The following is a 27,170-nucleotide window of genomic DNA, read 5'->3' as shown; positions in this document are numbered from 1 at the left end:
AGGCAGCGGCCGCAGTGGCGGCTCCGGGTCGTGGCGTGGGTGTCTCCGCCAGGATGGTGCAGGACCCGCGGGCGCGGCTGGTGGCGGAGCTGCTGCTGCGGGCGGGGGCGGCCCGCGGCATCCTCTGCCTCTGCTCCCGCGCCTTCGTCGAGTGAGTAGCGGCCTCGCCGCCGGCACCGGGCGGGCGGGCCCCGCGTGGCCGCGTCCCCCGTGGCCGCGGGTGGTTTCCACCGGGTGGGTGCGGGGAGGGGTTGTACTGCTCCGGCCGTGGCGGCTGGAGGCAGGGGAAGGTGCACGAAAGGATCCCCGTAGCTTTTGTTTACCAAATGATACCAGCTATAAGCGGGGGGCAGAAGGGGCGGGCGGGAGCCCACCCAACCGCCAGTTCCCGGAGGGGACGCTTCCCGCAGCGGGCACGGCCGGCGGGCAGCAGCGGTGCCGCCGGTCGGAGCCCGATCCCTCCCGGGGACCGCGGGCCGCGCTGCCTTGTTCCCAGGCGGGGCAGCGGCCGTGCGGGGCTCGGCCCGCAGCGCGCCCGCCCTCCGCGACCGGGGCCCCGTCCCCTTCTCCCTTCCCCAAACGGGCGCGGAGGCACCTGGAGCCTCCCCGAGGCGGGGGAGCGCGCTTCTCAGTGAGGAGGAGAGGAGGAGGGATGCTGCCCGCGGGCTCTCTGTGGCAGAGGCGTGATTTGGGAGAAGAGGTCGTGGCCGCTAGCGAAGTTTTGGATGTTAAACACACTCGGGTTTTAGCTGAGGCACTTGGAGAGATGAGGTGTCATCAGTGCTGGGTGGTGGCTGAAATATTTGCAATTTTGGACCAAAGGCACTAAATTCCTCCCACTTGAGCAGAATGTTTTGTGGACCAAAAATTTAATTCCCAGGTGTATTGTGTAGCAGCAACATGTTTCTGAACATCTCTTGTGTGGGCTTTTCACATCAGGCTTTCAAGTGCTGCCTTTTTCATGTTTTTCTTCACTTTGTGTGTTTAGAATCACAGAACAGCCCAGGTGAGGAAGTGCCCTCGAAAGGTCATCTGTGCCAGCATTTCATGGGAAGGGGAGCCTAGATAAGGTTATCGATCACCCTCCCCAATCGTGCCCTGAAACATCCAGCAATGAAGCCTCTACCATGTTCCTGGGGAGGTTTTTCCACTCAATGACTGTTTTTACTGTAAAAAAAAAAAAAAAATCATTTTAATGATGACTTTTCTGTGTCAATATCTCTCTTCATTTTCACAGAGATCGAAAATTATATAAACTGGGATTAAAAGGATTTTATGTCAAAGATGACAATGACAGTACAGGTAAGATGATAAAATGTACTGTGTAATTTGATGTGCAGTTAAAGTGAGTTAGGTGTAGGGTTATTTGAGGTACAGTAGGACAGTATAACTGCTAATTCATAGTTTTGTTCCTATGCCTGGCTTGTTTTTCCGTGCTTTTGTTATAGGGATGAATGTGAGTAATAACTTAGCACTTGCATAACTTTCAAGTTACTATAATCTTTATGTGGAAGTTTTTGTCAAACCAGGTGTGATGCTCTTTTGCACAGACTTACCAACTCACATAATCTCCACCAGGTGCACAGAGCAGATTAGCTGCAAGTATCTGACCTGTTCTGAAATCATAATTTCAACTTCCCTAACTCAAAATTAATTATATAACACAAGGTCTGTGTTAGAGGAGTTCCTTTTCCCTAGGTTTCCCATAGCAGAGACACAGATATGGATTCTAGAAATTCTTCTAAACAAGTTCTGTAAGAAGCAGTATACCAAGTCATTTAATAATCTAAGGCAGTGTATTCCCTAACAGACTGCAAATCCTAGGTGTTCGTCTGGGAGAAATACTGTCCTGCTGCCTCTACCCCAGCCAGGACGTTGGCTATTGCTGATTAATCTGCTGGGCCAAAGGTAGAGAAGAAATAATAGCCCTGATGGGGGAAATTATTATTTGTATGTACATGAGGAATCATATGAGAAGGACCAGAGAAATTAAGTCTCTCCCTCCTTGCTTGTATTTTAGGAATTATGGTGCATGCTCTGGCAAATAAAACACCTTGTTCCATCCTCCTGAATTCCCCACACATTCCTATCTGAACATAGATCCTTTGGTATCTGATTTTTCCATTGCTGTCTTGCTGGCTCCAGCATTGTAGAATAGCTTGATTTGAAAGGAAGGAGTCTGGACAGAATGGTGTGCCCATAGAAGCTGAGAATGAATAGCACAGGTTAGATGGGGACAGCGTGAATGGAGTGGAGGAGGAGAACGGAAACCATGTTTTTTATGCACACATGACTGAATAATGGTGAGAGGAATCAGTTAAAAACAGAAGAGTCTTGTGCTGTGTGATAATTTATAAGTATATACGGACTGAAAAAAAAACACTTATATTTTTCAGTTTTATCAACTGTGTTGATAAAAGTACATTCAATTTTATCAGCTGTGATTCTGTGGACTGTGTCAAGAGCTTTTGTATTTCATAAGTTTCTTCAATATACAGTTCCTACTTTCTCAGTGGTATTGGTAATTTTATTTACATATGTTGCTTAAAAATTTGATAGATGTGCAAGCAGTGTTTAGATAGTTGATTAGTTATTTCTGAGATAATTATGTTCTCTAGATCACACATTACATTTTTATAAAATCGTATTATCTTTGTTAGTATGTTTTTGAAAGATTTGTAACAAAGCCAGCAGTTTCTTTTATTTTAAGCTTGCTCTGACACATACCAAAAGAACTCCTGTGAAGAATTTTCTTTCCTAATACTACTTTTTTTGGTTTTTACTGGGCTTTATTGTAGGTTAATGGTTGTGGTGGGTTGACCCTGAGCACCCACACCTCCTACCCCAGTTTGTATTGCTGAGCGTCACATTATATAGTATTTACTATCTCTTCAGCCAGTTGAGGTCAGCAGTCTCAGCTGTGTCCCCTCCCGATCTCTTGCCCGCCCCAGCCTACGCGCTGGGGATGGCAGAGTGGGGAAAACAGAAAATTATGATGCTATGCAAGCACTGCTCAGCAATAGCCAAAACATTGGTGTGTTATCTACACTGTTTTAGCCATAAATCCAAAACACAGCGGGTGCGGGCTGATATGAGGAGAGTTAACTCCACCCCAGCCAGATCCAGTGCAGTGTTTTGGCTGTTGAAGTTAGATTTTCGTTCCAACTGATAGTTACGTGGAAAAAAAGATGATTTTGATGAAAATTTTAAATGTGAAAGGAAGCTTAAGAGTCAGTTCTGCTAATTTTTGTAGGCCATGCTGTTGCATTGAGGTGTCAGAATCAGATTATATTCACTTAATATAATTTGTTAATAGGGGAGGAGCAAGCATCTGAGGAGGAGAACCGTTGTCCCAATGTGACATTAAAGGTGGATACTAATCATGGTCTTGACCTGGAAGAAGTTGAGCTAGACTCTGAGGCTGAGCTCATGAAGAGTATGGGATTGCCTCTCCAGTTTGGTGGGCAGTCAGCCCACAGAGACCTTGTGGTAAGTCTTTGTTTGCTTTATTTGTTCTGTTTACTTTGTGTTTCCAGATCTAAGGGCATGTCTACTCCTCAGTTATTTTTCAGACTGCAGTTCATGGAAATGTATCTGAGCTGGCTTTAAGCTGCCTGCCTCACATGCTTGTTACAACATACAGAACCATGGTCTGTGTAGTTCGTAAAATCCGTCTTGTCAATTTGACTAAACAGGGTCAGGCTGTGATTTATGCTTCCATATCTATATTATCTTGCTACTAGAGAGAGGGAGTTTAAAACAGCCATGGTAACCTTGATGCTCTGCATCAGGACAACTAGTACACTCCTATCTGAGCACCTGTGTTCACACTGTCTGCCTTAAGCATTTCATTTTAGATAGTAATATAATAAGCAGATTTACCACCTTGCAGCTGATAGAGCCAGTCTGGTCCAAAGGGCAGGAGTGAGGCTTGGGTGTTCTGCTTCCCATAGGGGGCATTTGGGCTTTAGAGGAAGACTGAAGTTTTTCCACAGATGAGAAAAAGACAGTGGGATATCCACATTGTTTGCCTTATGGAATACAGACCTCCCTGGCATTGAGAGAGTACTATTGTGCAGAGCACTCCGTGGTTCTGACCTGATTAATTTGTAAATAAATAGGAGAAACTTGTATGTGGTTTTAATTTATGGCAGGCAAATAGACCTTCTAGGCATCCAACTTCAAGCCCAAAGTATATATGCAATTTTTGTTGCTATGTAGTGATACTGCAAAAAAGTTGAATGAAAAAAAATACGGTTTTAGTAGATTATTATGAAGCATTGTGCTTTGCACTGTGAGTATTAACATGACATTACGAGGGATGCAGATAAAAGGTTAATGCCAAATCTCTGAACCTCACTTCTTTATAGTCCACTTTGTGCATTGGTCAATGCAACAAAAATAAGAACAGCAGCTGATGGGATATTTGGAATAATATCTGTACATTTGCGGTCTTTTGCCCATGTGAGTTGTAGTTCCTCATTGCCGCTGCCTTTTTACCTGCCAAACTTAATTTGCAATTTTATCGAAAAAAAATGGCAGATTTATCTGATAGAAAAACTTGCTTTTCGTGATTTATGTTTTTATCTTGTTAATATCTATAAGCACAGGAAGCCCCACTGAAACAAGTGGAGTTGTATTTGATGAAACCAACAAATTACCTTAGTGTTTCAGTAACAGCTTTCTGCCTTCTATTCCACTAGACAACTGTAGTAGTCTGAGTTTGTTGTGGGAAGTGAAATGGTTGTATTGTACAAATGAAAGGGCCACCTGTTTGGAGAGGAGGCTGTTTCCTTGTATTTCTGTTAGCCGGCTTGAAGGGCAGTGTAGGATGGGAAGTGTCTTCAGACGTACAGAGATTCAGCTGCAGGATTTACAGAGGTTACAATTACAAAGCAATGCTTTTTTTTTGTTTAAAGTACTCAAAGACAGCAAGGATTTAACATTCTTTTAGGCTGAGCATTATATGTTCATTATGCTAATAAGACACCTGAACAGTGTTTGGCCAGCCAGACACCAAGCGGCAGTAAGGCTCAGCCTCCACAGCCTCCTGGAACAGGTCCTTGATGTTACTGAGATACTGTTTTACTGTTAAGCTCAACCCAGTGACCCCTCAGTTCCTGACCAACCTCCTTTTAGGATTTTGTAGTGTTTCATGTTGATGTCTTTCCTTTCAAATCCTTGAACTACTGATGACCTCCCTCTCAGCAGTGCAAATTCTGTCTGCAATTCTGCCTTTTACTGTGAGTGTCCTTCTGTAGACTTTCTGGCAGCTCTTTCTCACAACTTCCTCAGAAATGTCAGCCAAGGTTATGCACCAGACCCATAAACCCTACAACCTTTTGTGGGGAGAAAGCTAACAGCGGGGTTTCCATGAGAGGGAGGGTTGCAACAAAAACAGAAATGTGCTTGGAGTGAGGACAAGAAATGACTGCATACATGTTGTGGACTTCTAAGTATGTTTTTCCATTATATTTTAGGCGACAGAAAATTACAGAAAGAGATGCAACATGAAGATTATGAAAAAGAAAAAGAAGAACAAAAAAGAATTACAGCAAAAATGTAAGGATAAAATGGAGCAGGAATGCCAGAATCAAGCTTGTGGTGGTGATATCCTGTCCATTTCTAGTGAGGTGGCCCCAGCTACAGAGCAGTGTGAGAAGAGCATCAAACCTCAGGTTGTAAGTGAAGGAAACTGTGAAAGTTCAGAAAGTCTTGCAAATGAGGCTTTACCCAGTGAACTTAAAGAAAAATGGGAGAAGTACTGGAGTGAGTACGGAGAGGGCCTTCTTTGGCAAAGTTGGCTGGAGAAGCATCAAGAAGTCTCATCATGTGAGGCCACAACAGCCTCTGAGCCTTGGAATAGTCCAGACACCAAGGAAGAGTGGGAGCAGCATTACAGCGAACTGTACTGGTATTACTGGGAACAGTTTCAGTACTGGACGAGTCAAGGGTGGACTATAGAGAGCTCACATGGTGACAACGTGGAAGCTAATGGGGTTACCCAGGAGACTGATCTTTTGGGAAAAAGGAACTTGGTTAGCCCAAGTGAAGAGCTGAGCTTGGAGCTGTCTCCTTCTAATACCAGAAGTGAGGAAACACTCCCTTCACATGCTGAGCCCCACAGTGAAATAATCTCTGGGGTTTGTAATTTAAATCTGAATTTGGAGGAAGTGGAGCAGAGCAGTGCAGCGCTAACAGTAGCCCAGCGAGGTCCTCAAGAGCACAGTTCATCTGACAGCGAAAGCCAGAAGGAGCCCCATGATGGAGGAACCAGGAAAAGGAGTGCATCTTGTGAGAATAAAAGTGGTAACCAGTCAGGTAATACAAAATAAGCTAAAATTGATTCAAATAGAATTTCTCTAAGTGGTTATATATAAGATAGATAGATATAGATATAGATATAGATATAGATATAGATATAGATATAGATATAGATATAGATATAGATATAGATATAGATATAGATATAGATATAGATATAGATATAGATATAGATATAGATATAGATATAAAAATATACGTTATGCCATTTTTAAAAAGTTGATCAAGTATTTTGTAGAATGATTACATACTTGTTTCATTTTTCTTTTCTCTGCTTCTCTGGAGGATTTCTCTCCTCTCTAACCTGTATATTGAATGTCTTCATCAGCCAGAAGTGATTTTAACAGAATATCTACTTCATAAATCTTCAGGTGTACTATGGGAAGTGGCAAGAGAGCACTGTTAATGTGCATTTATTTATTTATCTTAATATTGGTATTGCAGCTGTGTCATTCACTAATGTGTCTTTTTTCACTGATAGTCTAAAATGAATGAAAACTCAGGTTGATTTTAAGAACAGCTTTTTGAGAAAAAGAAAATAGTCCTGTAGTTCTGTGGTTGGGGCTTCCACAATTTCTCTGGACAACTCTGTTCCAGTGCCTCACCACCCTTATAGAGAGGAATTTCTTCCTTGTATCTAATCTAAATCCACCTTACCTTTCAGTTTAAAGCCATTACCCCTTGTCCTTTTGCTACGTGCCTTTGTAAAAAAACCCTCTCCAGCTTTCTTGTAGCCCCCCCTTTTGGTATTGGAAGGCTACTGTAAAGTCTTCCCAGAGCCCTCTCTTCTCCAGGCTGAATATCTTTGCATAGCTAATGAAATGGAAACAAAATTTACGAACAAGGAAGAAACTGCTTTGAATTTGTATCTTGTAGGCATTTTATTTTTCTTGGTGAGCTGAGATAATTTGAAGTTGGTCCAGCTTATTACCACTACAGTGTAACTAACACTGGAAGTTTGTATTGTTATGTTGTCCCTCAAACAAAGACAGGTAAAGATGTGTGTTTGACACTTGTGCCTTGTTTGTCAGATTCAGATATGTACGACAACCTAACTGTAGCTGCAGACATACTTTGGGGACAGGAAGATAAGGAATTAATTTATGCTGAAGGAACAGAATCTCATGTATCTTTTTTAGGTTCACAGGGGTCATGTAGCTCAAATTCAAATGACAAGGAACAGTTGCTGCTTCATGACCAAGATGAAGATGAGGATGAAGAGCCTCCTGAATACAGATGTGCCAAAGTCAAGAGAAGGCAAGTAATTCAATTTATACAAGCTTTTTTCTCGAGAAGCCCAGGTCCAGAATCCTCCTGATTTATATTAACTATTTGTTTAATTGAGATTGTGAGTTAAAACTTCACTACAAAACCACAGTTTTCCATCACTGCTTATCTTTACCTAACAACAAATGGTAGATACTTCTGTTGATTTATGAAAACATGTACGGCCTCGGTGACTGTGCAAGGTGACAGTACTATTCTTGTGCCACTGAAGTATAAGGGATGTTAAATTGGGTAGGACAACTTGCTTATCTAGGTCTAATTAGTGTAGACGATACAAGAATGATAGTAAATAATTTGTATTTTTTAACTGAACTGTTTGCTGCCATTAAAACGCTCAGTGCTGTGTCAAGCGTAAGATAGCTAATCTCTGCCTTGTAATGGTCTTTTTCTTCTCAAAAATTTATAGTCTCAAAGATGGTGGGATGGCTCTTTAATAAATGTACAGGCTTAAAGGGGTAGGGATGGATGGAATTATTATCTCATAGTGCCGTAGCTTTGGTTTTGTCCTAATAATTTTGCTGAATTAATAATAGATAATAGTATCAATGACGTTATATACGATGAAGATAATTTGGAAGTGGGGTGAACAAACATTGTCTTCCTCAGTTCCATGTGGAGCTTGATATTAAATATTTGAAGACATCATTTGAAATAGTTGGAATATTATAACCCCAACAGAAGGACATATGTCCCTAGAATTGGGGGTAAAAAGAAAAAAAAGTATGTGCTCATGTATATGAATAGGCTGGTGTTATCTGCCTTGCTTGGTTTCAGCAGTGCGTGGAAGAAATTACTGAAGCCCACATTTAAATGTTTTCAATATGTGAATTTCTCAGTGGTATATCTGTAAAATAAGGGTGGTTTTTTACACTACGTAACATTGTCATCTGTGTTTTTTCCTAGCCATGAACTGGATGTGGATGAGAACCCAGTGGAAGATCCTGAGGAAACCTGCTCTGTGTTGGGTTTCAAGCATGGCACTGGACAAAAGTAATTGCTTATGAGGAACTTGTTTTTTTTCATAACAATTCAACTCTTGTTGTTATTCAAACAGATAATTCATCTCCATTCCCATCTTGTTAAACTTTTGAAGATGATTCCCAGCATTAGTCTCTGCTCTTAATAAAATTGTCATCCTTTGGCTACGGAGAGAGATGCAAAGTACAGATGAATGATCAAGAACAGTGCTTTGATACAGAAGTGTAACTCGTAAGCACTGCAAGTGTAAATGTTAAATGCCTGGTCAGCTACTTAAATTAGAGATGGTCTTCTCAGTTTGGAGTCCTGTGAGCTTAGATCATAATTTATATCTGTTTTGTATTTATACTAATAAAATGCTGCTATACTAATAAAGTCTTGCCAGGATATTAACCAGTGAAGTTTCATTTTTGGTGGTATAACATCAAGATACGGTGGTCAGTCCTGTAGAAGTAACATCATAAGGCAGAGGCAGACTGTGGCTTAGGTGTAGTGCTTCTGCAAGATGCAAGTTGTTTAGTACATACATACATACATATATATCTATATATATGTATATGTATATGTTTCAAAGAGAAGTGTGTTTTGTAGCTGTTTTGTAGATTCTTTGCAGCCACCAAAACCAAAAAGATATTTTAGTCTACTAATCAATATATTTTTTTATTTCTTCAGTCTGGTCTGGGAAATGGTTTCCACTTAAAGTTATAAAACTGTTAGGAAAAAAAAAATCTAAAACCGATTTGGGTAAACATTTTCAAATAAAGAAAAAAGTTGTCATGAAAGTGCATTGTTTTGCAACTACATCCAGTGGCATGTATTTTAAGAGCAGAGCAAATGTTTTCTAAAGAAATGATTTAGTCTAAATAGACATCAACATTCATGTTGAACTTTCTAGATTGGAAATAAACCAACTAAGTAATTTTTTGTTGTTGTTTTTAAATTTCAGATATGGTGGAATTCCAGATTTTACCCACCGAAGTGTACAGTACTTGGAGAAAAAAGCAAAACTCAAGTCCAGATTCTTGGATATGCGTAAACCAAGGAAGAGCAAAAACACACACATCTTCTTTACAGAGGAACCTGAAACGTCTTGCAAAAAATCTAAAACTTTGAAGAAGGTAGGTTTGCTAGTGTTGCTGTAATTCATAGATTTATCTGCTCATTTGTCTTTGTTGAATTATAAACACGAAAAAAATAATAATTGTCCCAAATGGGTAGCATTTTTTAAATGTCTGGCTACTGCTCTTTATTTCATGCCCTGCTTAGGTGAAGGGTTAGTTAGGTTAGGGTGCATATGGAAAAGTATTAGCGGACTCCTGGCCATCTATTTATATATATAATATGATATAGTATCAAGAGGAATGTGAGCTTAATGGCAAAGTTATGTGAACGTCATTCCTAGCATCTGGGTGCATCATTCCTTTAGGGGTGTGTAGAGTTTCTTGTAGATATTAAAAGTATCTTTGGTTTTAAGATGCATATGAGGGCATTTGTTAGTGCTGGCATTTCAGCAGTGAGAGAAAACTGTTTGCATAGGTTAGTGTATTTCGTGTTACACCATGTTCTTAGTAATGCGTATCAATGTTTTTGTTTGCACCTCTACCTGCATTTATTTTCACCTATAGCTTTATGCTTTGTTTTTTTAAACTCTGAAATTACTAGTGAGTAGAAAAAGTTGCTCACTGTAGATTTTTCTGAGTCTTTAAAATCTGTTACTTTGGATTTTCAGTGTTACTTTGCTGTCTTCTGGGATGCTTTGCCTTCCCTAACACCCAAGCGCACAACACTGTTTTCTGGTGGTGACAGCTCATGTTGTATTGAACTCCAGTCCCATTGCTATAATTTTTCATCAAAGGCTTGACCATGGCCACCTTGTGCCCGTGGCCAGTGTACATCGAGGGCAACTTTTATCATATGAAATAAACAAAATTTATAAGTTTCCTCAGACTTTGTGGTAAGGGGCTGCCCCAGTCCTAGTGCCACTCAGAACAACTGTCAGGTAAAACTGAGCATCTGCGTGTGCCTGTGAGGAGTTTGGACTGGTGTCTGCACATTGGTTAGGAGGTAATCTCGAGTTTTCTACTGTGCAGCAGAACTCTTCAGCACATGCACAGTTTGGTACATCTTGGAGATGCACAACTAATGGATGAAGGTAGTTTTACCTGTTCATCTAAACCTGTCAGGCAGAGTGCAGCTTCTCTGAGTGCAGATCAGAGGAAAGGTAGTTAATTTAAAATAGTAGTCTTGGTCACCTGTGCTGTGGCAAGTCTGACTATTTGTATTTCAGAAATTACTTGAGAATTATATACTGTATTTATCGGACAATTTTGTGGAGTTTCTCTTTTGCAAGTAGCTGATATCTCTTTCCCAAAGACAACTTGTTTTCCAATGTTGTAAGAAAAGAGCAGAGTTAAGGACTTGCATACCCTCCTGAATGTTTTGACTCCGGATATTTTACTTTTTTTCAAAACACATGCGGTAGAGAGTGCATGCATGGCAGGTGCTTTTGAACTGTGAGGCTTTTACACTGTGCTTTTAATATCTCATTATCTGTGATGTTTGACAATTGCAGGTGGAAGAGTTCCTAAAGCAGGTTAATAAACCCGAGGAGGAAGCCCCATCCCAGCCAGCCACCCCTCCGCCTAAAGCGGGGGCGTCATCCTCGAGCAGTGATTCAGAGTGTGAGGACGGCGTTACTGACAGACAGACCGCGCCACTGAAGGCTGAAAACCAAAACCCACCGTTTTCCAGTGAGGCTGTCGCAGAACCTGGAGGGAATGACGTTGAGGGGGACGCAGCAGCGAGCAGCTCTGGTGGCCGGGACGCGGGGAGGCCGGAGCACGGCTGCGGGCGGCAGCTGGTCTCCCTGGATATTCCCGATTATCTCCAGGCAGAGACGGAGGATGTCAACCAAGGTACATCCATCTGTTTCCTACAAACTGGAAGTGAACGGAAAGTGTAATTAATACCATCTTTCCAAATCACAGCGTTGTGTGGTGTTTATTTTATTTATTCAGTTTATGCAAAGAGACTCGTTGCGTCCAGGGGGTAGTGAGGCCAACTGAGAGATGTGCTGGTGGAAGTACCTTATTGCTGGAGTGCCAGAATCCTAGGTCTTGTCTTCATAGATAAATAGTCGTTGTTGATCCTAGACGTGATCTAACAGGTCTCCAATTCATGCCCTTTTTTCCCTGTAAGGATGAGAGTGATTAACTTCACGTATGTACATGGGCTGCCAAGTTTTGGGTTCTCAGATGCATGTTGCTCTCCTTTGGGGGACATATGTTGTTGAAATTACTTCCTAGGAATTAGAAAGCTTCAAAATGTAGATATTTTATAACACTGTAAACAAACGAGACTGGAGGGTTATTCAGGTTTCTGCATATAGTTTAATCCTTCCCACAGTAACTTAATTATGTTGAATTTCTACTATAAAACTTTTGCCCTAGATTGGTTTTTATTCCTTATTTATATGTGGACATTAAATTGGTCTCTGATCTACTTGTTCAGTCACTATGTAGAGTTTATTGCCATCAGTTGAGGATGATGGCTAACCTGTTAAGATTCTTAATGGGTGAAGTCCTATGATTTTTAGGACTGTGACAGATACCTGACAGATAACACTATTCCTTTGATGTATAGGATGCTCTTTTTTAACTTAAACCAGTAGTCTTCATAATCTGACAAATGGTAATAAAGGACATTCAGTAGATTTGTTAAACTTGAGCATTTTATATGTTAACTCTGCTGATTACATTCCTAGCCTACAAGAACAGTAATGGTTAACTTTTTCAGTGTCTTCCAGCTGTAGATGAAAAAACTACTGCAAAGAAGAAGGAGAAAAAAAGGAGGAGAAGGAACAAAATTGCACTGCGAGCTATACCTGCTGAGATTGCTGCTGATCCGGAGCTGGTCAAGTACTGGGCACAGCGCTACCGGCTCTTCTCTCGGTTTGATGAGGGAATTAAACTAGACAGAGGTGCGTTTAGTGCAACATGTTGTAAGTTGTATCCAAACCTGTGGCCCTTTTTGCGATTTATTGCTGATTTTCTGATAACAGGAGCATTCTTGAATGTGTGTTTTCACCTCTGCATAAATTCTATCCCCCAGCAGGCAAATGAACAGAAGTCTTGGAATTTGGTAGAGCTTCTAGCGTGGGACACCCCTGTTTGCATTAGTCCTGATGTTTGCCAAAGATCATACTATAACCAAATTATGCTTGGTCAGGACTCTTTCAGAAACTTGATATGTTTCCATTTCTGTATTTTGTAAAATAATCCTGTGAAACTTCAAAATATGCTGATGGATCTAGCTTTGTTCTGACTTTCAGCAGTCAATTTCAAAGTTAATTTTTTCATGTTTACATGGAAACCATTCCTGAATCATAAATTTATAGGTAAAGGAGGAATTAGGATTACTGCTTTTTTGTATTTTGAGTTTATTTGTTTTGTAAGCCTTTCACTTCTGATGCTCTCCCACATAAACCTGTAGGTTATTTGGTGCACCAGACATTGCTGTAAAGAAAATAACATGTCAGATAAGAGACAATATGCTTTTGGTTTATTTGTTACAGAGTGTAATCGTTATTTTATGAAGTTTTTTGTAGCTGTCTCAGCGGACTTGTCCTTGATAAGGCAGAATCCACAGCACCAAGTTGAACAAAGCATTTACTGAGATTCAGACATATCTGTTTGCTTCCATGAGACTTTGCTTAGCAAATCGCTAGACTGACCAGACTTTATAATCTTCAAAGCCTGTATTTACTGGCTGAATGTGCTGAGCCAAAGTTGTTGGGATTAATGCTAAACCTTCAGTTGTGTGAGGGGCTCAGTCGTTGCTTTTTTATTTAGGTAACCTTGAAATAAAAGGCGAAAACACACTTCTTCCCTTTCCTTTGCAGAGGGTTGGTTTTCTGTCACTCCCGAGAAAATAGCTGAGCATATTGCCATCCGTGTCAGTCAGTCGTTCAACTGCGATACCATAGTGGATGCATTCTGCGGGGTTGGAGGAAATGCTATTCAGTTTGCATTGACCTCAAAAAGAGGTAAGCAGGTGGTACATGTCCCGCATTATTTTGTTTCTTCAATATTTTTCACTAAAAATTTGGGTGTGAACTTAGTTCACTGATTTGTTTTTTTTCCAGTGCTTCTGAAGAAACAGAATATTTTTTTGATTCACCAGACTCACAATATGAGCTGTCTTTAAAAAGGACTTATTAAACTGCTTTTCTATTTTAAGTCAAGGATTTGTGTGGTACTAATCAAAGTTATTTTTATGTGGCGTAGTACCTAGTCTGTCGCACAGTCTGAAGACTGTTGGTAAAAGTTGAGTCCTGTTTGCAGTGCCAACTTGAAGAAACACCACAAAGCTGCTGCTTTTCCTAATGATTGCGTGAAGTCTATGTACTCCAAAGCAGATTATGCGTGAATAGTATTTAAAACACTTGAATGATCACCTGCACACGCAGCAGAACCAAATACAGAAAAGTGGTAGTAACTTAGTGTAAGTTCTTGTTACCAGATAATTAAACTGCAGTGAATCATGAGTGAGCTTTCTGTAAAAACACTGACTGCTTGGTACTCCTCTACTTATCAAACACTCTGGTAAAATACCAGCTCATCTAATGCTTCTGAGTAGTTTCTGAGCAAGACAAATGGTAGCTTGTACTGCATTAAATTTGGTGGGCTATGATCCATTCTATAAATATTTTCTTAATTTCACATAGCTTTTTGTATTTCCTGGCTAAATTTTTATTTCTGTGATTATGTACTGCCTGTGTGTCACACCTTGGGTATGTTTTCCCGTTCAATTTTTGGTAGTGTGATCAGCCAAAAGGAATATGCTTATCTTTAATAAAGGAGAAGAATAGATTTCTAATTGACCCTGTTTAAGCTGTCCAGCTCCTGCCAAGACCAAAGCAAGGAGGACTTCCCTCTCTCATAGGCAGACAGTCTTACCTGTCCACTGCTTGACCTGAGATGGAGGATTGTTGTGATAGCAGATGTACGACTCCTGAAGGCTCAGGCTTCCCAGCTTTGCTGCAGCAGCTGAGCCTTCGCAATCTTGGCCACGGGGCTTCCCTTGCTGGTTTGTAAATGCGGCGGTTCTGCTCTTGGTGGAACCTCTACTCCTGCCATGCAAGGGCAAGTCCTTCCCCTTTGAGAAACTTTAATTTCATGTCTACCGTGACCTACAAAACCAAAGTCGTCAGCTACCACACAAAAGTAAAGTATAGATGTGAGTTTATCTGGTGGCTGCAGGAGAACAACTTCCTTCTGAAACATCCTTTTGGTGGTCGGGCGCCATTTGCAGTTCACGTTAACCCGTGTGTTTTTTTTCTTGCTTGCTTTCATTTGCAGTGATCGCTATTGATATTGATCCCGAGAAGCTCAGCCTTGCACGTAACAATGCCGAGGTGTACGGTGTGGCGGATCGGATTGAATTTGTGTGTGGAGACTTCATGGTGCTGGCGGCTGACCTGCAAGCAGATGTTGTGTTCCTCAGCCCTCCCTGGGGGGGGCCTGACTATGCAACTGCCGAAATCTTTGATATCCAAACGATGATTTGCCCAGACGGATATCCTTTCAAAGTTATACGTTGTCGTGGTTGCAATTTTCAGTCGTTTACAAGCGGTCTTCTCTCTTTCTCCTTCTCCCTCTCTTGATGTGGACATTGCATGTCTGATTGGCTGACTGGGGACAATATGAACAGCAGCTGAAGTCCTAGACATGCTGCATTTGTTTAGTCCGCCTCCCCCAACCTCAGCTCTATGAATTTGACCACCTAAAATTAAATGTTTTTATTTATTTTCTAAAAATTCATAGAATCATAGAATAGTATGGGTTGGAAGGGACTTTCAAAGGTCATCTAGTCCAACCCCCTGCAATGAGCAGGGACATCTTCAACTAGATCAGGTTGCTCAGAGCCCCATCCAGTCTGGCCTTGAATGTCTTCAGGAATGGGGCATCACCACCTCTCTGGGCAACCTGGGCCAGTGTTTCACCACCCTCATGATAAATAATTTGTTTCTCATGTCTAGCCTGAATCTCCCCTCTTTTAGTCTAAAACCATTATCACTTGTCCTATTGCAACAGGCCCTGCTAAAAAGTCTGTTCCCATCTTTCTTATAGGCCCCTATTAAATACTGAAAGGCCACAGTAAGATTTCCGCAGACCCTTCTGCTCTCCAGGCTGAACAACCCTAACTCTCTCAGCCATGACTTCTCAAATATGTCATAATTATTCTTAAAAAGAAAAAATTCTTTACAGAGTTCTAGTACCTTCTTAACTTTAAGCATTCGTTCAGCAGTTTTAACTCTTATAAAGGAGGGTTTTTTAAAAACTCCTTTCTAAGGAGTTTAAGGAATTTTTAAAGCATTTTATTTAAAAAAAAAAATTAAGTAATCAAATAGACATGTATATATAAGACAATAATGACTTTGTCATTAATTCCATTTTTTAATTGATTTATGAAAGGTGTATCTTATTTAAAGTATCTTACTCAAACTTTTGTCAGTCATAGCACCTGCCTGTGACTTGGGAAATCACAAAAGAATGCAGGGAAAATATTAACCCTTTTAATTAATGTATAAAGTTCAATACTAACTACAAGTACATCTACAAATACTCACAGAGCTGTGAAGGTATTAGCATAATAATTTAATCAAATATGAAGTGTGCTCTTTTTTTCCCAAAATAATCTCAGTTGTTGCCTTTTTATCTAAAATGCAGTCGTATTTGTAAGAGCCAAGATATATTGCTATGTGCATCTGAGAGATATTCTGCAAAATAGACCAGAAAACAATTATCAAACCAATATACTAACTAAAAACTACATTCAAATTTCTCAAATACTTTTCTGCGTTTCAGTTACATTTTCTAAAAAAAAAAAAAATTTTCCTAGTTTCTGAGACAGCAATGGTGAAATAAAGGGTTTCTGTGTTTAGACAATACTAATTTCTGCATTTCAGAACAGCGTGTAACTCACACACCCAGAAGAATAACTAGAATTTAATTGCATAATAATTGAATTTAGGACATGCTTTCAAAATGAGTTAATATAAAGCAACTTCTCCCTCCCTATTCTTGTTTTTTCCTTTACTGGCTTCTACATTTGAAATTTTCAGGCTCTCCAAGAAGATCACCAACAACATTGTGTATTTTCTACCTCGGAATGCTGACATTGACCAGGTGTGTTACTGGATAAGGGCTTGGTAATTACAAAAAGCTCAGCTCACCTAAAACATAGATATTATAAGCACAAGCTTAAGACTTTTAGTCTGTTCAACTGAATGTGGGGTTTTTTTAAGTTTGAAACTTATGTTGTTATTTCTGTGTTTGTACTACATATATTTAGAAATGGGAGTAGTAGATATTTCCATTATTTTGATACTATGTTCCTTCATAAAGCAACAGATTGGAGGTTCTTATAGAAGGCCCAAAGGCAGTAGTTTTCCTGAGAGCCAGACAGATTCATCATTATAAAAGAAAAAAATATTTTAACCAATTCTTACCATCTGAGAAGTTGCTGCATCCTGAAGTTTCATGGCTTTCTGTTTATGAAGGAGTTGCACTGTGCAGCCTGCAATCACTGCTGTCTCTGATAAGTAGATCAGAAACAAAAGTCATGCCATCGGAGGTGGTATTGATGTCCAAAAAAGTGTGTGGTTCCATATGGGCTGCATGTGTTGCAGTGATTAGATGCATCGCTGGCTTGGTAGAGACATGGTTTGTTTCACCAGTATGGGTTTTTTTGTATTAGAGATTTTTGTTAATTTTTTTTTTTTTTAAGTAATTAGATGACTGTAATAATTCCCCTGAGTGTCTGGTTTAGTTTCCTCTGTATATTTTCTATGTTAATTACGTCTTGTAGATCTTTTTGCAAATAAAGGAGCGCTGAGAGATTGTTCTCACCTGCAGCATGCCACAGAACTTCCCAGGATTATTTTCAACTTTTCCCAAAGCTGTGGCTGACTTAGAGCAGGCAAAGTCTCCAGCCACATCTGGTTTGTGGAACTGTTTGTGACAAACAGCTGGCTTGAGGAACAGGCTGGAATTTATGTGGCCTTAGTAACAGCACACTATGACCCCATGCTATGCGCAGCACCATTTGTACGGCAGGTGATGATTCAGTTGCTTTTTGCATTTCAGGCTGGTGAAATGTCCAAGTGATTTATGAATCTTTGAACAGGGACCTTAATTTTAAGCAGAGTTTCTCTAGTTTCAACTTCTAACCACTGAGTTTTATCAAACGTTTCGTTACCACGATGAAGAATGACCTTCCCAGGTTTCTGCTCTGCTCATGAGCACTTTTTGCTGGATTTATAAATAGGCAAAGGCATCCACATTTCACTTACGTTCCTACAAAAGCATGGAAGAGTACTATCCACAGGCCTGCACCTGTAGATTCCTGCAGAAGAACTGGGCATCTCTACGTGGTTGGTTTTGGTGTCTTTCCACCTGTACATCTTGGTCCAGTTGGCTCTGAATGTTGTTGATGTGCTCCAGGTGTTCCTTGATGTACATCCATGGGTTTGCTTTTACACAAATAGCTGAAGAGTAACTGCTGTTGCTCAAAAACATGATTCTGTGGTCACAGCTTGTTAAAAGCATGTGGCCGGAGGCCTGGGTCAGTTCAGTCATCTAGGCTATGGGCTGCTCTCGGGAAGAGAAATCCCTTCCTTGTGCCTTTCTCTAGAGATTGTGACAGAACAAGAAAAGGAAGAACTAAAGGTTGATGATCTGGGACTGGGGCAAGAGAATGTGAATCTAGCCCACTGTTTAGGGAAATGTGGTCTTAACCCTGTGTGGACAGAGACATGACCGTGACCATGACGTGACTGTCCCAAATGTGACTTTAATGGATACACCAGTCCATAGGAGACTAGTTATGAGTTTGCCTGCTTTCATTTCTGCCTGTATGTAAATTTCTGAATTTACTGCCTCTACACTTCCAGGGCTGTGAACCTCTAGGAGGTAAAAAAAAAAAAAAAAAAAAAAAAAAGATTTATCATTGAAGTTTGTTAATGGTCAGTGTAGACAGTTGGGCAAAACCATGTTCAAATGGAGAACACACACTTCTCATCCATGCTGCTTTTCTCGTGGACCAGATAGGGTGGCTTCTCATGCAGCAGGTGCCTTGGCAAGGGCCTGTGGACACCTCTGCTGGGGTGGAATGATGTAGCTTGACTTGTGACTGTAGTCCATAAACTCCAGGGGCCTGTAAAAGCCTGAGGAAGTAAACCTCAAGCACTTTTTGCAGGAAATTAATACCTTGAAGCTGAAAACTTGCTGAACATGTTATCTAAAGCCTTAGATTTGAATGGGAACTTAAAAACTTAAGTTTGATTTGTCATAACATTGCTCAGGAATGTAAGATTTGCCTTTTCTGACTCCTCAAAAATTACCTCTGCATGTATGCTCATACACATATGTAAGACTTTCAAAGGTGGCTTAGCTCCTAGAATGGGTGGTCTAACGTGCTTAACATGTGAGGTGGCAGTTGTTAAAACTTTCTTGTCCCTTGTTGTCTGTCTTGAATCTACAACCAAGATGTGCTTTGTCAATTGAAATTGATTCAGAAGCTGACTTAATTAACCAGTGCAGACCTCCATGAAGATGATTATACTGGTTCTGACAGTGGATCTCAAGCACAAATGGAAATAAATGCTCAGCAGTTAGAAGGAACCTTACAATAAAAATACTGTTTAACCTTGAGTTCAGGTGGTGTAAATTTAGCAGCAAATATGTGCTGCTTTTTAGAGCTAGATAGCTAAGATAGAATAAGGATCCTGCTGCTGGTGTGAAGGCAAGTGGTAGCTGACCTTGACCTGGCTCTGTTAGAGGACTCGGTGTTCATTGACTTACTGGCAGACAAGACATCCAACCTTGTTCCATATGATTTTATTGCAAAAATGGTGCTTATTATGTCTGCAGGCACAGCATTTTCTGTGTAGAGTTAGTCTTGTAGAGAGAGATGGGGTTCTTTGAATTCCCTTAAAAAGTCACTGAGTTTGCGTGTAAAAGGGGAAACAAACTTCTGTATTTCTGCCTCGAGAGGGAGCAGCGAACCAGTGGAATATGGTTGGTGCTTTTACAAGAAATGTGAAACATTTTCCTTAATTGCATCAATCTCCTTCTTTACAAGCATGTACTTGTTACAAAATTTGTAATGCTTACAGCTCCATTTTTAGGTCGAATCAATCTTACAAAATATTCTTTCTAGTTAAGGAATAATCAGGAATTATATATAATGTGTATGCACACACATTAAAAATATTGTTTTATTAATGTAGCTCCTGTGTGACACCTTTGTCAATACCCATCTCTTTGCAGCATTATTAAACCTGAGTCTTTTCTTTCTTTAAGGTTTTTTCACAATCCTTAAAACAAAAGAAAAATGAGGGGGAGTTGTGGAAGCTACCAACCAGAAGTATATTAATACTGCTTCAGTTCTGGAGGGCTAAACTTGTGTTTGGCTGCCAGGGGTGTTTTTGAAAAGCAAACCAGAACCTACTTAGAGTAGGAAAGAATTAGAAGACTCGCTTTCAAATAGGCTTGTGTATTTACAAAATTATGCCTCAGCAAAATGAAGTGAAAACATTTGATAAATACTTGAGTAGTTGAAAACTGATCTTGCTTTCTATGAGAAGAATTAATGTACTAATTTAAGCTGATATTATTAAAGAAAAAAAAAAAAGAGTGAATGTGCATGCCTTGGCAAAGTTTGGATGAAAATAAATTTCTTCCCCTTGCTCTACTGTTGATTGACTCTGCTGGAAGCAAGGACCCTGCAGTCAGGGAATGCTCAACCTTCCCCAGCATCCTTCACTTCTTGGCTGGTACCTCTTCCTCTATCTGTATTGAAAACTTTGGGTGCATCTTTACTATTTACAGATATGATGACTTCTGCGAAACTATAAATTGAGTAGATTCATGGCTTTGAGGTTTGGGGGGGCTTGAGAGGGAGGTGTTTGGTATTCTTTTGTTGTGTGTGATAGCTAGGCCAAATCTAGTGAAATAATTTAATTTCTTCTGGAGACTTTGTTGTCCTAGATGTTGGTATTATCAACCTGGCTTGTGCTCCAGTTGCTGCCAGAAGATACGAATTCTCTTCCTTGTCTAGTGCTTGAAACGATTCCCTGAGCCCAGAATTAAGCAAAGTGCTCTTGATCCCAATAGTCACACAAAGAATACACATCATGCAGGTGGTTTTTTTTCCATTCCCCTTTTTCCTGTATCATCGTCATCATCTGTTTTGAGGGGGTCTAGAGTAAGACACTGAAACCTTTTTCTGTCTACAAGTGCCTGGACAGGAAGGTGTTTGCTGTGTTTCTGGTTTTGAAAGTCCAGTTGTTAAAAAGGACTGGTCAATGAAGAAAGTGTAAAGATGGAGAAAACTTATTATTTTTGTTGTTACTGTGTTTGTTTATTTTAATTCTGACTGATGTCATTCCTAGGACAGAAAATCTTACCAGAGAGATCAGTTTAACAAAAGAATATACAACCACCTCTGTGAATTAAGAAATTTGATGGGAGGCTGGCTAGTAAAGCTGCCAGTGTCTCCTTTCATTTAGCTGCGATTTTAGTTGAGGTTGATGAAGTTGGACCAGATGATCCTTGTGGTCCCTTCCAACCTGGTATTCTATGATTTTGTGATGACTTGAGACCTAGTCAAATGTGACTTCACAATGTCTCATTTAGTTAGGAGTAAATATAACAGTGAGCAAAGCAGGGGGTGTGAGAGGTCAGGAGATGATCTTGGGTTAATTGGATTGTATTACGGGAGTCGGCAGGTAAAAGATTGTGAGCTGATGTGTTTTCTGCAGACTGATCATTTTTATGTCAATACAATTGCTTACACTTTATCTGTAACTATCATGTTAATAACAGCAGCTTCTAAGCAGCCCACTTTAAACTTGCTTATGTTCTCTGTTCTGGATGATGAAGGATAAAATCATGAGATTCCCCCAGCTTACACCAAGCCAGAGTGGCGCTTCTGGACTTCAGTCCTCCTAAAGCTCATAGTACTTGAATATTAAATTGTAGTCTAGGCTGTCAAAGGGTGGCAGCACCACTGTGGCATAATTCACTGTAGACCTGTACATTTTGAAAAAAGCTGCCTGAGATAATTTTTTTTTATTACATTCAGTGTAAAGAATACCATTGCCTTTTTTTTTCAAGTGGGTTGTTTTTTTTTTTTTCCCCGTCGCCTTTAGGTTGGTTGTGTGCAGAGGGGGTTCCTCTTTTTACTAGTGTTCCATAAAACTAAATGAATCACAGTCTCCTTGTGTGACTGCCTATTAAGCCAAAAAGCTTGTATTTCTCATATCCTAGAAAAGTTTCTTGAGGTAGGGGAAAAAAATGACGAGCTTTTTAATCCACAGTAACCTTAGTTGGTGGCTTGAACAGATAGGAAGTTACTTTACTAAAGGAATTTCATTGTGATTAAAAAAAAATATCTGCAAGGCCAGTAGGAAAGCCTTAGAGTTCAAAAATATATCTGAACAATATAAAGCAAGTTTGCACCTTAAGCACCTGAAATAATCTGCCATGTTCATTTCCCCTTTCATATTTATTTTCTGATGTCCCCTGTTTCAAACTTTGGACCAAACCTGCTGGCTGCAATTTTAAATGCTCTGTGGCTGTAGCTGTGGGCTATTTCCATCAGCAGTTGCTGAACTCAAGGGTGAAGCATCCAGGTGAGAGGGATGCGGGAGGCATTACCTCAAACTGCATCCTTTGCCTCATTCCAGGCAGGCATGTGGCAAGTGCAGAATTACGCAGGGCAGCAAATGAGGCAATATCTGCCCCTCCAAGTACAGGGGTTTGGGCTAAAGAACAACCAAGATGAGGAGAATTGTTATATTTGCCCAGGAAAATGCAAAATAAACAAATTTTGGACTTGTCCAATTTTTTTTTTAAGAAATTAAGAAACCATTGTAGCTCACTGCAAAAGCAGGAGATATGTGTCGGTATTTCCAAAAATAGGTGAGCACCTTTGCTTTTCTCAAAGCATTATTCCTCAATCTGCTGTTATTTTTAGAGGGTGGCCCTCAGCCAAGCTAGCACCCCTCTGCAGCTTGGTGTGTGGCAGCTTTCCCTCGTTACACCATCAAGGCTGAATGAGCCCTTCCAGGGAAAGCTTGGCAACTCCGACATGATTAAATCCAGCAATCTACAAATAAATATTGCTGCAGAGGATTTGCATTTCTCTCCTCTGAATACTGGAGAGGTTGAGGAGTGTGCGGTGCCAGGTCCATCCCTGCAGACCTTACACCCATGTGCTTATTTAGATTTTTGTCACCTTTGGTTTTATGAAATACCTTTAGGAGTTGTTTGGAATTAGTTATTGTGGATTTAACACTTAGAGACACAACACAGCACATGTAACTTCTCAGGTGTCCTTCAGTAGATGCCACCCCTCAGTGGAGGAGAGACAGTTAGCCTGTGTTATCAATGAAGCATTTTGCTTTATTTGGTCTTCTAAGAGGAGTGTTTAGTAAACACTTGTGTTTAATATCCATTAGTCATAGTCAGATATGGTAAGTGACACAAATTGTGCCCTGAAAGTGGGTGTATGTAACCCTGAGACAGTAACTTCAATATTCATATGTTAAGTTGACCAGTTAATATTTTGGAATACTTAAAATTAGCTATAAAGTACAAAGCTCCTAATGCTTTTTGGAAGGGTCATTCCAGCTTTTGTTTGTAATAAATTAGAAGTACAAACTTCTTCCTAGAAAAAATACGGATTTCCCCACAATGTTAACTGCTTTTGGGATTTCAAGTAAGAAAAGATAAGTTGTAAAATTAACATTCCTGATCACTTGCCAATTTCAGATTCTTGTACTATTTATAAGTCAGCTAGCTTCTGCTTTTTTACTTAAGTGGCAGGTTCCTCTTTGACAAGAACGTGGAGATTTTTTTCCTATTACCATTAAATTGAAGGACAAAGAAACGGCTCACACTTTTGTTTTTGTCTGCAGGAACAAAAAAATTAGAAGACAGGAGAAAAAAAGAAAGTAGATTTAGATAGTGGTTTAGATAAGTGTGGTAATTTTCTGGGCAGGTCAATAAAGGTTCAAAGTATAATTTAGATTAATCTGTTGTTTCCTTTTGATAGTAGGCTGGTTTTTTACTTAGAGTAAAATAGAGGAAGTTCAGCATGTTTATATTTAAACCTGCACTACAGAGTCAAGTCTCAAAGGAGTTTACAGGCGTTAATAATGCAGCCTGAACTTTTAAGTTTCAGCTGCTAACATAACAGACTTCTTGGTTTAAAGATCAGTTTAAATCTACTACAGGCTTGTAGACCTTGGTTACTTTGCTTGGGAAATTTTCCTGTGTATGAAACTACAGAAATAGTTTTACTGCTCAGGCAGGGAAAGCAGCAGCAAGGATCAGAGCTGACTGTGGGGCAGACACCCCCACTGCAGCACAGGGCCTCAGTGTCCATCATGCAGCGGTGGGAAGCGGTAAATGCTCAATTTTGATGGTGTTGTCTTCTGTCTGTGCAGTCTGTCCTGCTGAGAAATGCGTAGTCTGTATGGCTGTCATCCCTCAAAAGGGTCATCATGAGTAGGAACAGGAGAGGAGTCAAGAATCATAGAGTCATAGAATGGCTTGAGTCAGAAGGGACCTTCTAAGGTCATCTAGTCCAACCCCCCTGCAATGAGCAGGGACATCTTCAACTAGATCAGGTTGCTCAGAGTCCCATCCAGCCTGGCCTTGAATGTCTTCAGGAATGGGGCATCTACCACCTCCCTGGGCAACGTGGGCCAGTGTTTCACCACCTTCACTGTAAAAAAATTTGTTCCTCGTGTCTGGCCTGAATCTCCCCTCTTATAGTTTGAAACCATTACCCCTTGTCCTATCACAACAGGCCCTGCCCAAATTGCATACTCCAGTCCAAAATTCAAAGTCCGCTGCAAAATGTTGTCTGTCTCTAATCATTAAGCATTAAAGATGTTCACCGGGCTTGGTCAACAGAGCATGAACAGTGAAATTCTCACTCCAGTGATTGTAAACACAAGAGCTGGGCCTGGCGCTGCCTGACAGGCTCTCCCTGCCTGCAGCTACTCAGCTGCCCGCAGCCTCAGCCCAACGCTGACCAGGGCCCTTCTGCACACAGCGACATTTCTTCTGGTTGCAATAGCAGAGTCAAAGATGTGGTTTACATATGTCATTTGAATAAAAGGTTTGGGGTTTTGCCTTTTGGCCTGTGCATTGATTGATTTGGTTTTCACTCTTTGTTTTTCAGGTGGCTTCCTTAGCAGGGCCAGGAGGGAAAGTTGAAATAGAACAAAATTTTCTCAATAACAAACTGAAGACAATAACAGCTTATTTTGGTGATCTAATAAGGCACGACATCTCCTGAACTCACTGTGGATTCTTCCAAACCCAGCCTCCTTGACTGCTGCTTTGCTTAAGCTTTTGTACAGCTGGCTGGTCAAAAATGACTTAAAGCCATTTTCCGCTTTAATTTCTGTTGACAAAAAAATTGTTCTGTTTATTGCTACTGTCAATAAATGTTTTATAATACTTTTTACAAAATTATGAATGTAGAGTAGCTGTCAGTTTAGGAAAAAAGATCTTTATAAAATGCAGTCTTGCGAGGTTCAAGCCCAACCAGTCAAAGGGGAGTCCAGGATTTCTTTGCTGTTCTCACCTGTAGAGCCTCTGTACTTGCTCCGGTTTTGAGCATTCAGAGGGTCAAAAAGAAACACCTGAAAGCCACCGTGTGTCAAGAACTGTCTGTGCTTGAGAAACAAAAGCACTTGAAGGTAAGGTGGAACTGGATGGAAGGGTGCACCACCAGAGGTTAATCCCAGTTCCCCTCTTGGCCTCCCTTTTTAGGTTTATTGGTGCGGGATGAAGGTCTCCACGTTTCTTAGAGCGAGTGCTCCGGCTTGCTGCAGCACAGGGAGAGAGCAGGGTGTGTTTGTGGCTGGTGGCAGGGCTCTATCAACCCTCTGGTTTTCATTATTTATTTTGGTTTTGTTTTTTTTTTTTTCCTTCTTGCCAGCCCTCTTCATTACAAAGAGATTTTATGGAAACCTTCTGATGGAAGGCTTGTCTTAGTAATCAGAGAGGTATGTGTCCCCCTTCTTTTTGAGGCCCTGTGCAGGCTTTGGGGACCACAGAAGGTGCCCAGCTCTCCGTGGGCAGGGCTCTCTTCTCCCATTTGGGGTTTAGGGGGAAAGAGCATCTTTTGGGCACTTCTCCAAGCAGAAGAGGAGGCAAGTGAGAAGTGTCTAGGACATGGATATAGCACTTTCACTGAAATGCACTGATCGTAAGTACCCAAGATTTTGAGCCTGTTTTTGAGGTATGGGTGTAGGAACATATAATGATTTCGAAGGCAGTAAATTAGTGCTCATTCTTTTGTACTTGGAGTGCAGCATAGTGTTGAAGGCAGCAGAGACTAACACTGAACCATAGATTAGTGCAGACAAAACTCTAGAATAACCTTGTAGAATAACCAAATAAGAGGAATTTTTTTCCCTGTAAGGAAGGAAATCCAACTCTTCAGTTTGGAGACCAAGCTAATTGTATGTGTATAGGATGTTAAAAAACTTGTGTGCAACCTAGTTCAGTGCAAGTTTGAAGTGCAGTAAAATAGCACTTGGGGCATATTTTTTTCTGACTTTACTGTCCATCCAATACCAGGCAAGTGCTAAACTGCTAGATAATGGTTCCATCCATGCTTCATGTAAAGTATTTTAGGTTATTTTGAAGATATTCTTTTGACTTTATTTTAATTTGCATCACTTCATTTTGCCGCTGGACTGCAGAGAGGAAGAAGTGCTGTGACTGTTCTTCAATATTCCTTAAAAGTCATGAAGAATGTCAAGAAAGGTCCCTCTTTACATCTTCCTCTGCCAGAAAAACACCTTGGGTTTATAGGTAGCTTTTGCTGCTAGGAGGCAGGGGAGGTTATGAGAAGTACTAGTATTGCAAGACATCGAAACATGAAGCACTCAAAGAGAAAGAGTATCCCTGTTCATGCCAGTTCCTCCCTGTAACGAAAAATAATAAAATGGCTTGCTTTTTTATTTTTTTTCTTGTAAATACAACTTGAAGTCAGAATATGCCCCGCTGGGTTGTGATAAATGTTTGCCCTCAATTTCTCACTCAGACAGAACAGGCAAAATTCCCCAGAGCTGTGAATCTCTAAGGCTGTTAAGCCTGAAATACATCTACCAGTATTTTTATTTTGTTGTTAGTAACCTCAACCAACAAACACTTAATGGAGGATAGGTTCATTCATGATACGAGTTTCTGCAAAACATTATTCTGCTCTATATTGTAGAAAAGAAGTTACCATGGGCTGAGATGCAGTTAAATTTCCGGACATGTCATGCCCAGAGCTTTCATACTCTTTGGGGATTTGAGTAGTATTTTGCATATGATACATGAGGCTGCAAAGAAGTTATGTTTCTACTGGAAAGTAAATACTCATAGCGTTTGGTCTTTCAACAATTTTAAGCCACAAAATAAACTGTAGGAAAAATGCAGATTTCTTTTTTTAAGTTAACTAATATTTAGACTAAATGCAATAAATACAGAGTTTTATATTTT

The 27,170-nt window shown here is 40.4% G+C and overlaps 1 protein-coding gene across 1 annotated transcript; it reads left to right on the top strand.

Annotated features, from left to right (window-relative positions):
* On the top strand, positions 1 to 27,170 carry TGS1 (trimethylguanosine synthase 1). The gene is made up of 13 exons (XM_082044246.1): positions 1 to 151; positions 1,238 to 1,302; positions 3,317 to 3,489; positions 5,481 to 6,321; positions 7,464 to 7,581; positions 8,515 to 8,601; positions 9,536 to 9,707; positions 11,162 to 11,504; positions 12,395 to 12,568; positions 13,490 to 13,633; positions 14,949 to 15,167; positions 16,702 to 16,778; positions 24,850 to 27,170. The coding sequence occupies exons 1-13, from the start codon at positions 54 to 56 to the stop codon at positions 24,964 to 24,966; spliced, it is 2,628 nt and encodes an 875-aa protein (XP_081900372.1). The 5' UTR covers positions 1 to 53; the 3' UTR covers positions 24,967 to 27,170.

Source organism: Streptopelia decaocto, assembly GCF_964273445.1.
Source record: "Streptopelia decaocto genome assembly, chromosome: 2".
NCBI lineage: Eukaryota > Metazoa > Chordata > Aves > Columbiformes > Columbidae > Streptopelia > Streptopelia decaocto.
Note: the sequence above shows the minus strand (reverse complement) of the source record. Positions and strands in the feature narration are given on the sequence as shown.

Coding starts and splice junctions, on each gene's coding strand:
- TGS1 (XM_082044246.1), top strand. CDS start 54: ATGGTGCAGGACCCGCGGGCGCGGCTGGTGGCGGAGCTGCTGCTGCGG. Junction 12,569..13,489: donor GGGAATTAAACTAGACAGAG/GTGCGTTTAGTG, acceptor TTTCCTTTGCAG/AGGGTTGGTTTTCTGTCACT. Junction 15,168..16,701: donor GATGATTTGCCCAGACGGAT/ATCCTTTCAAAG, acceptor TGGCTTCTACAT/TTGAAATTTTCAGGCTCTCC.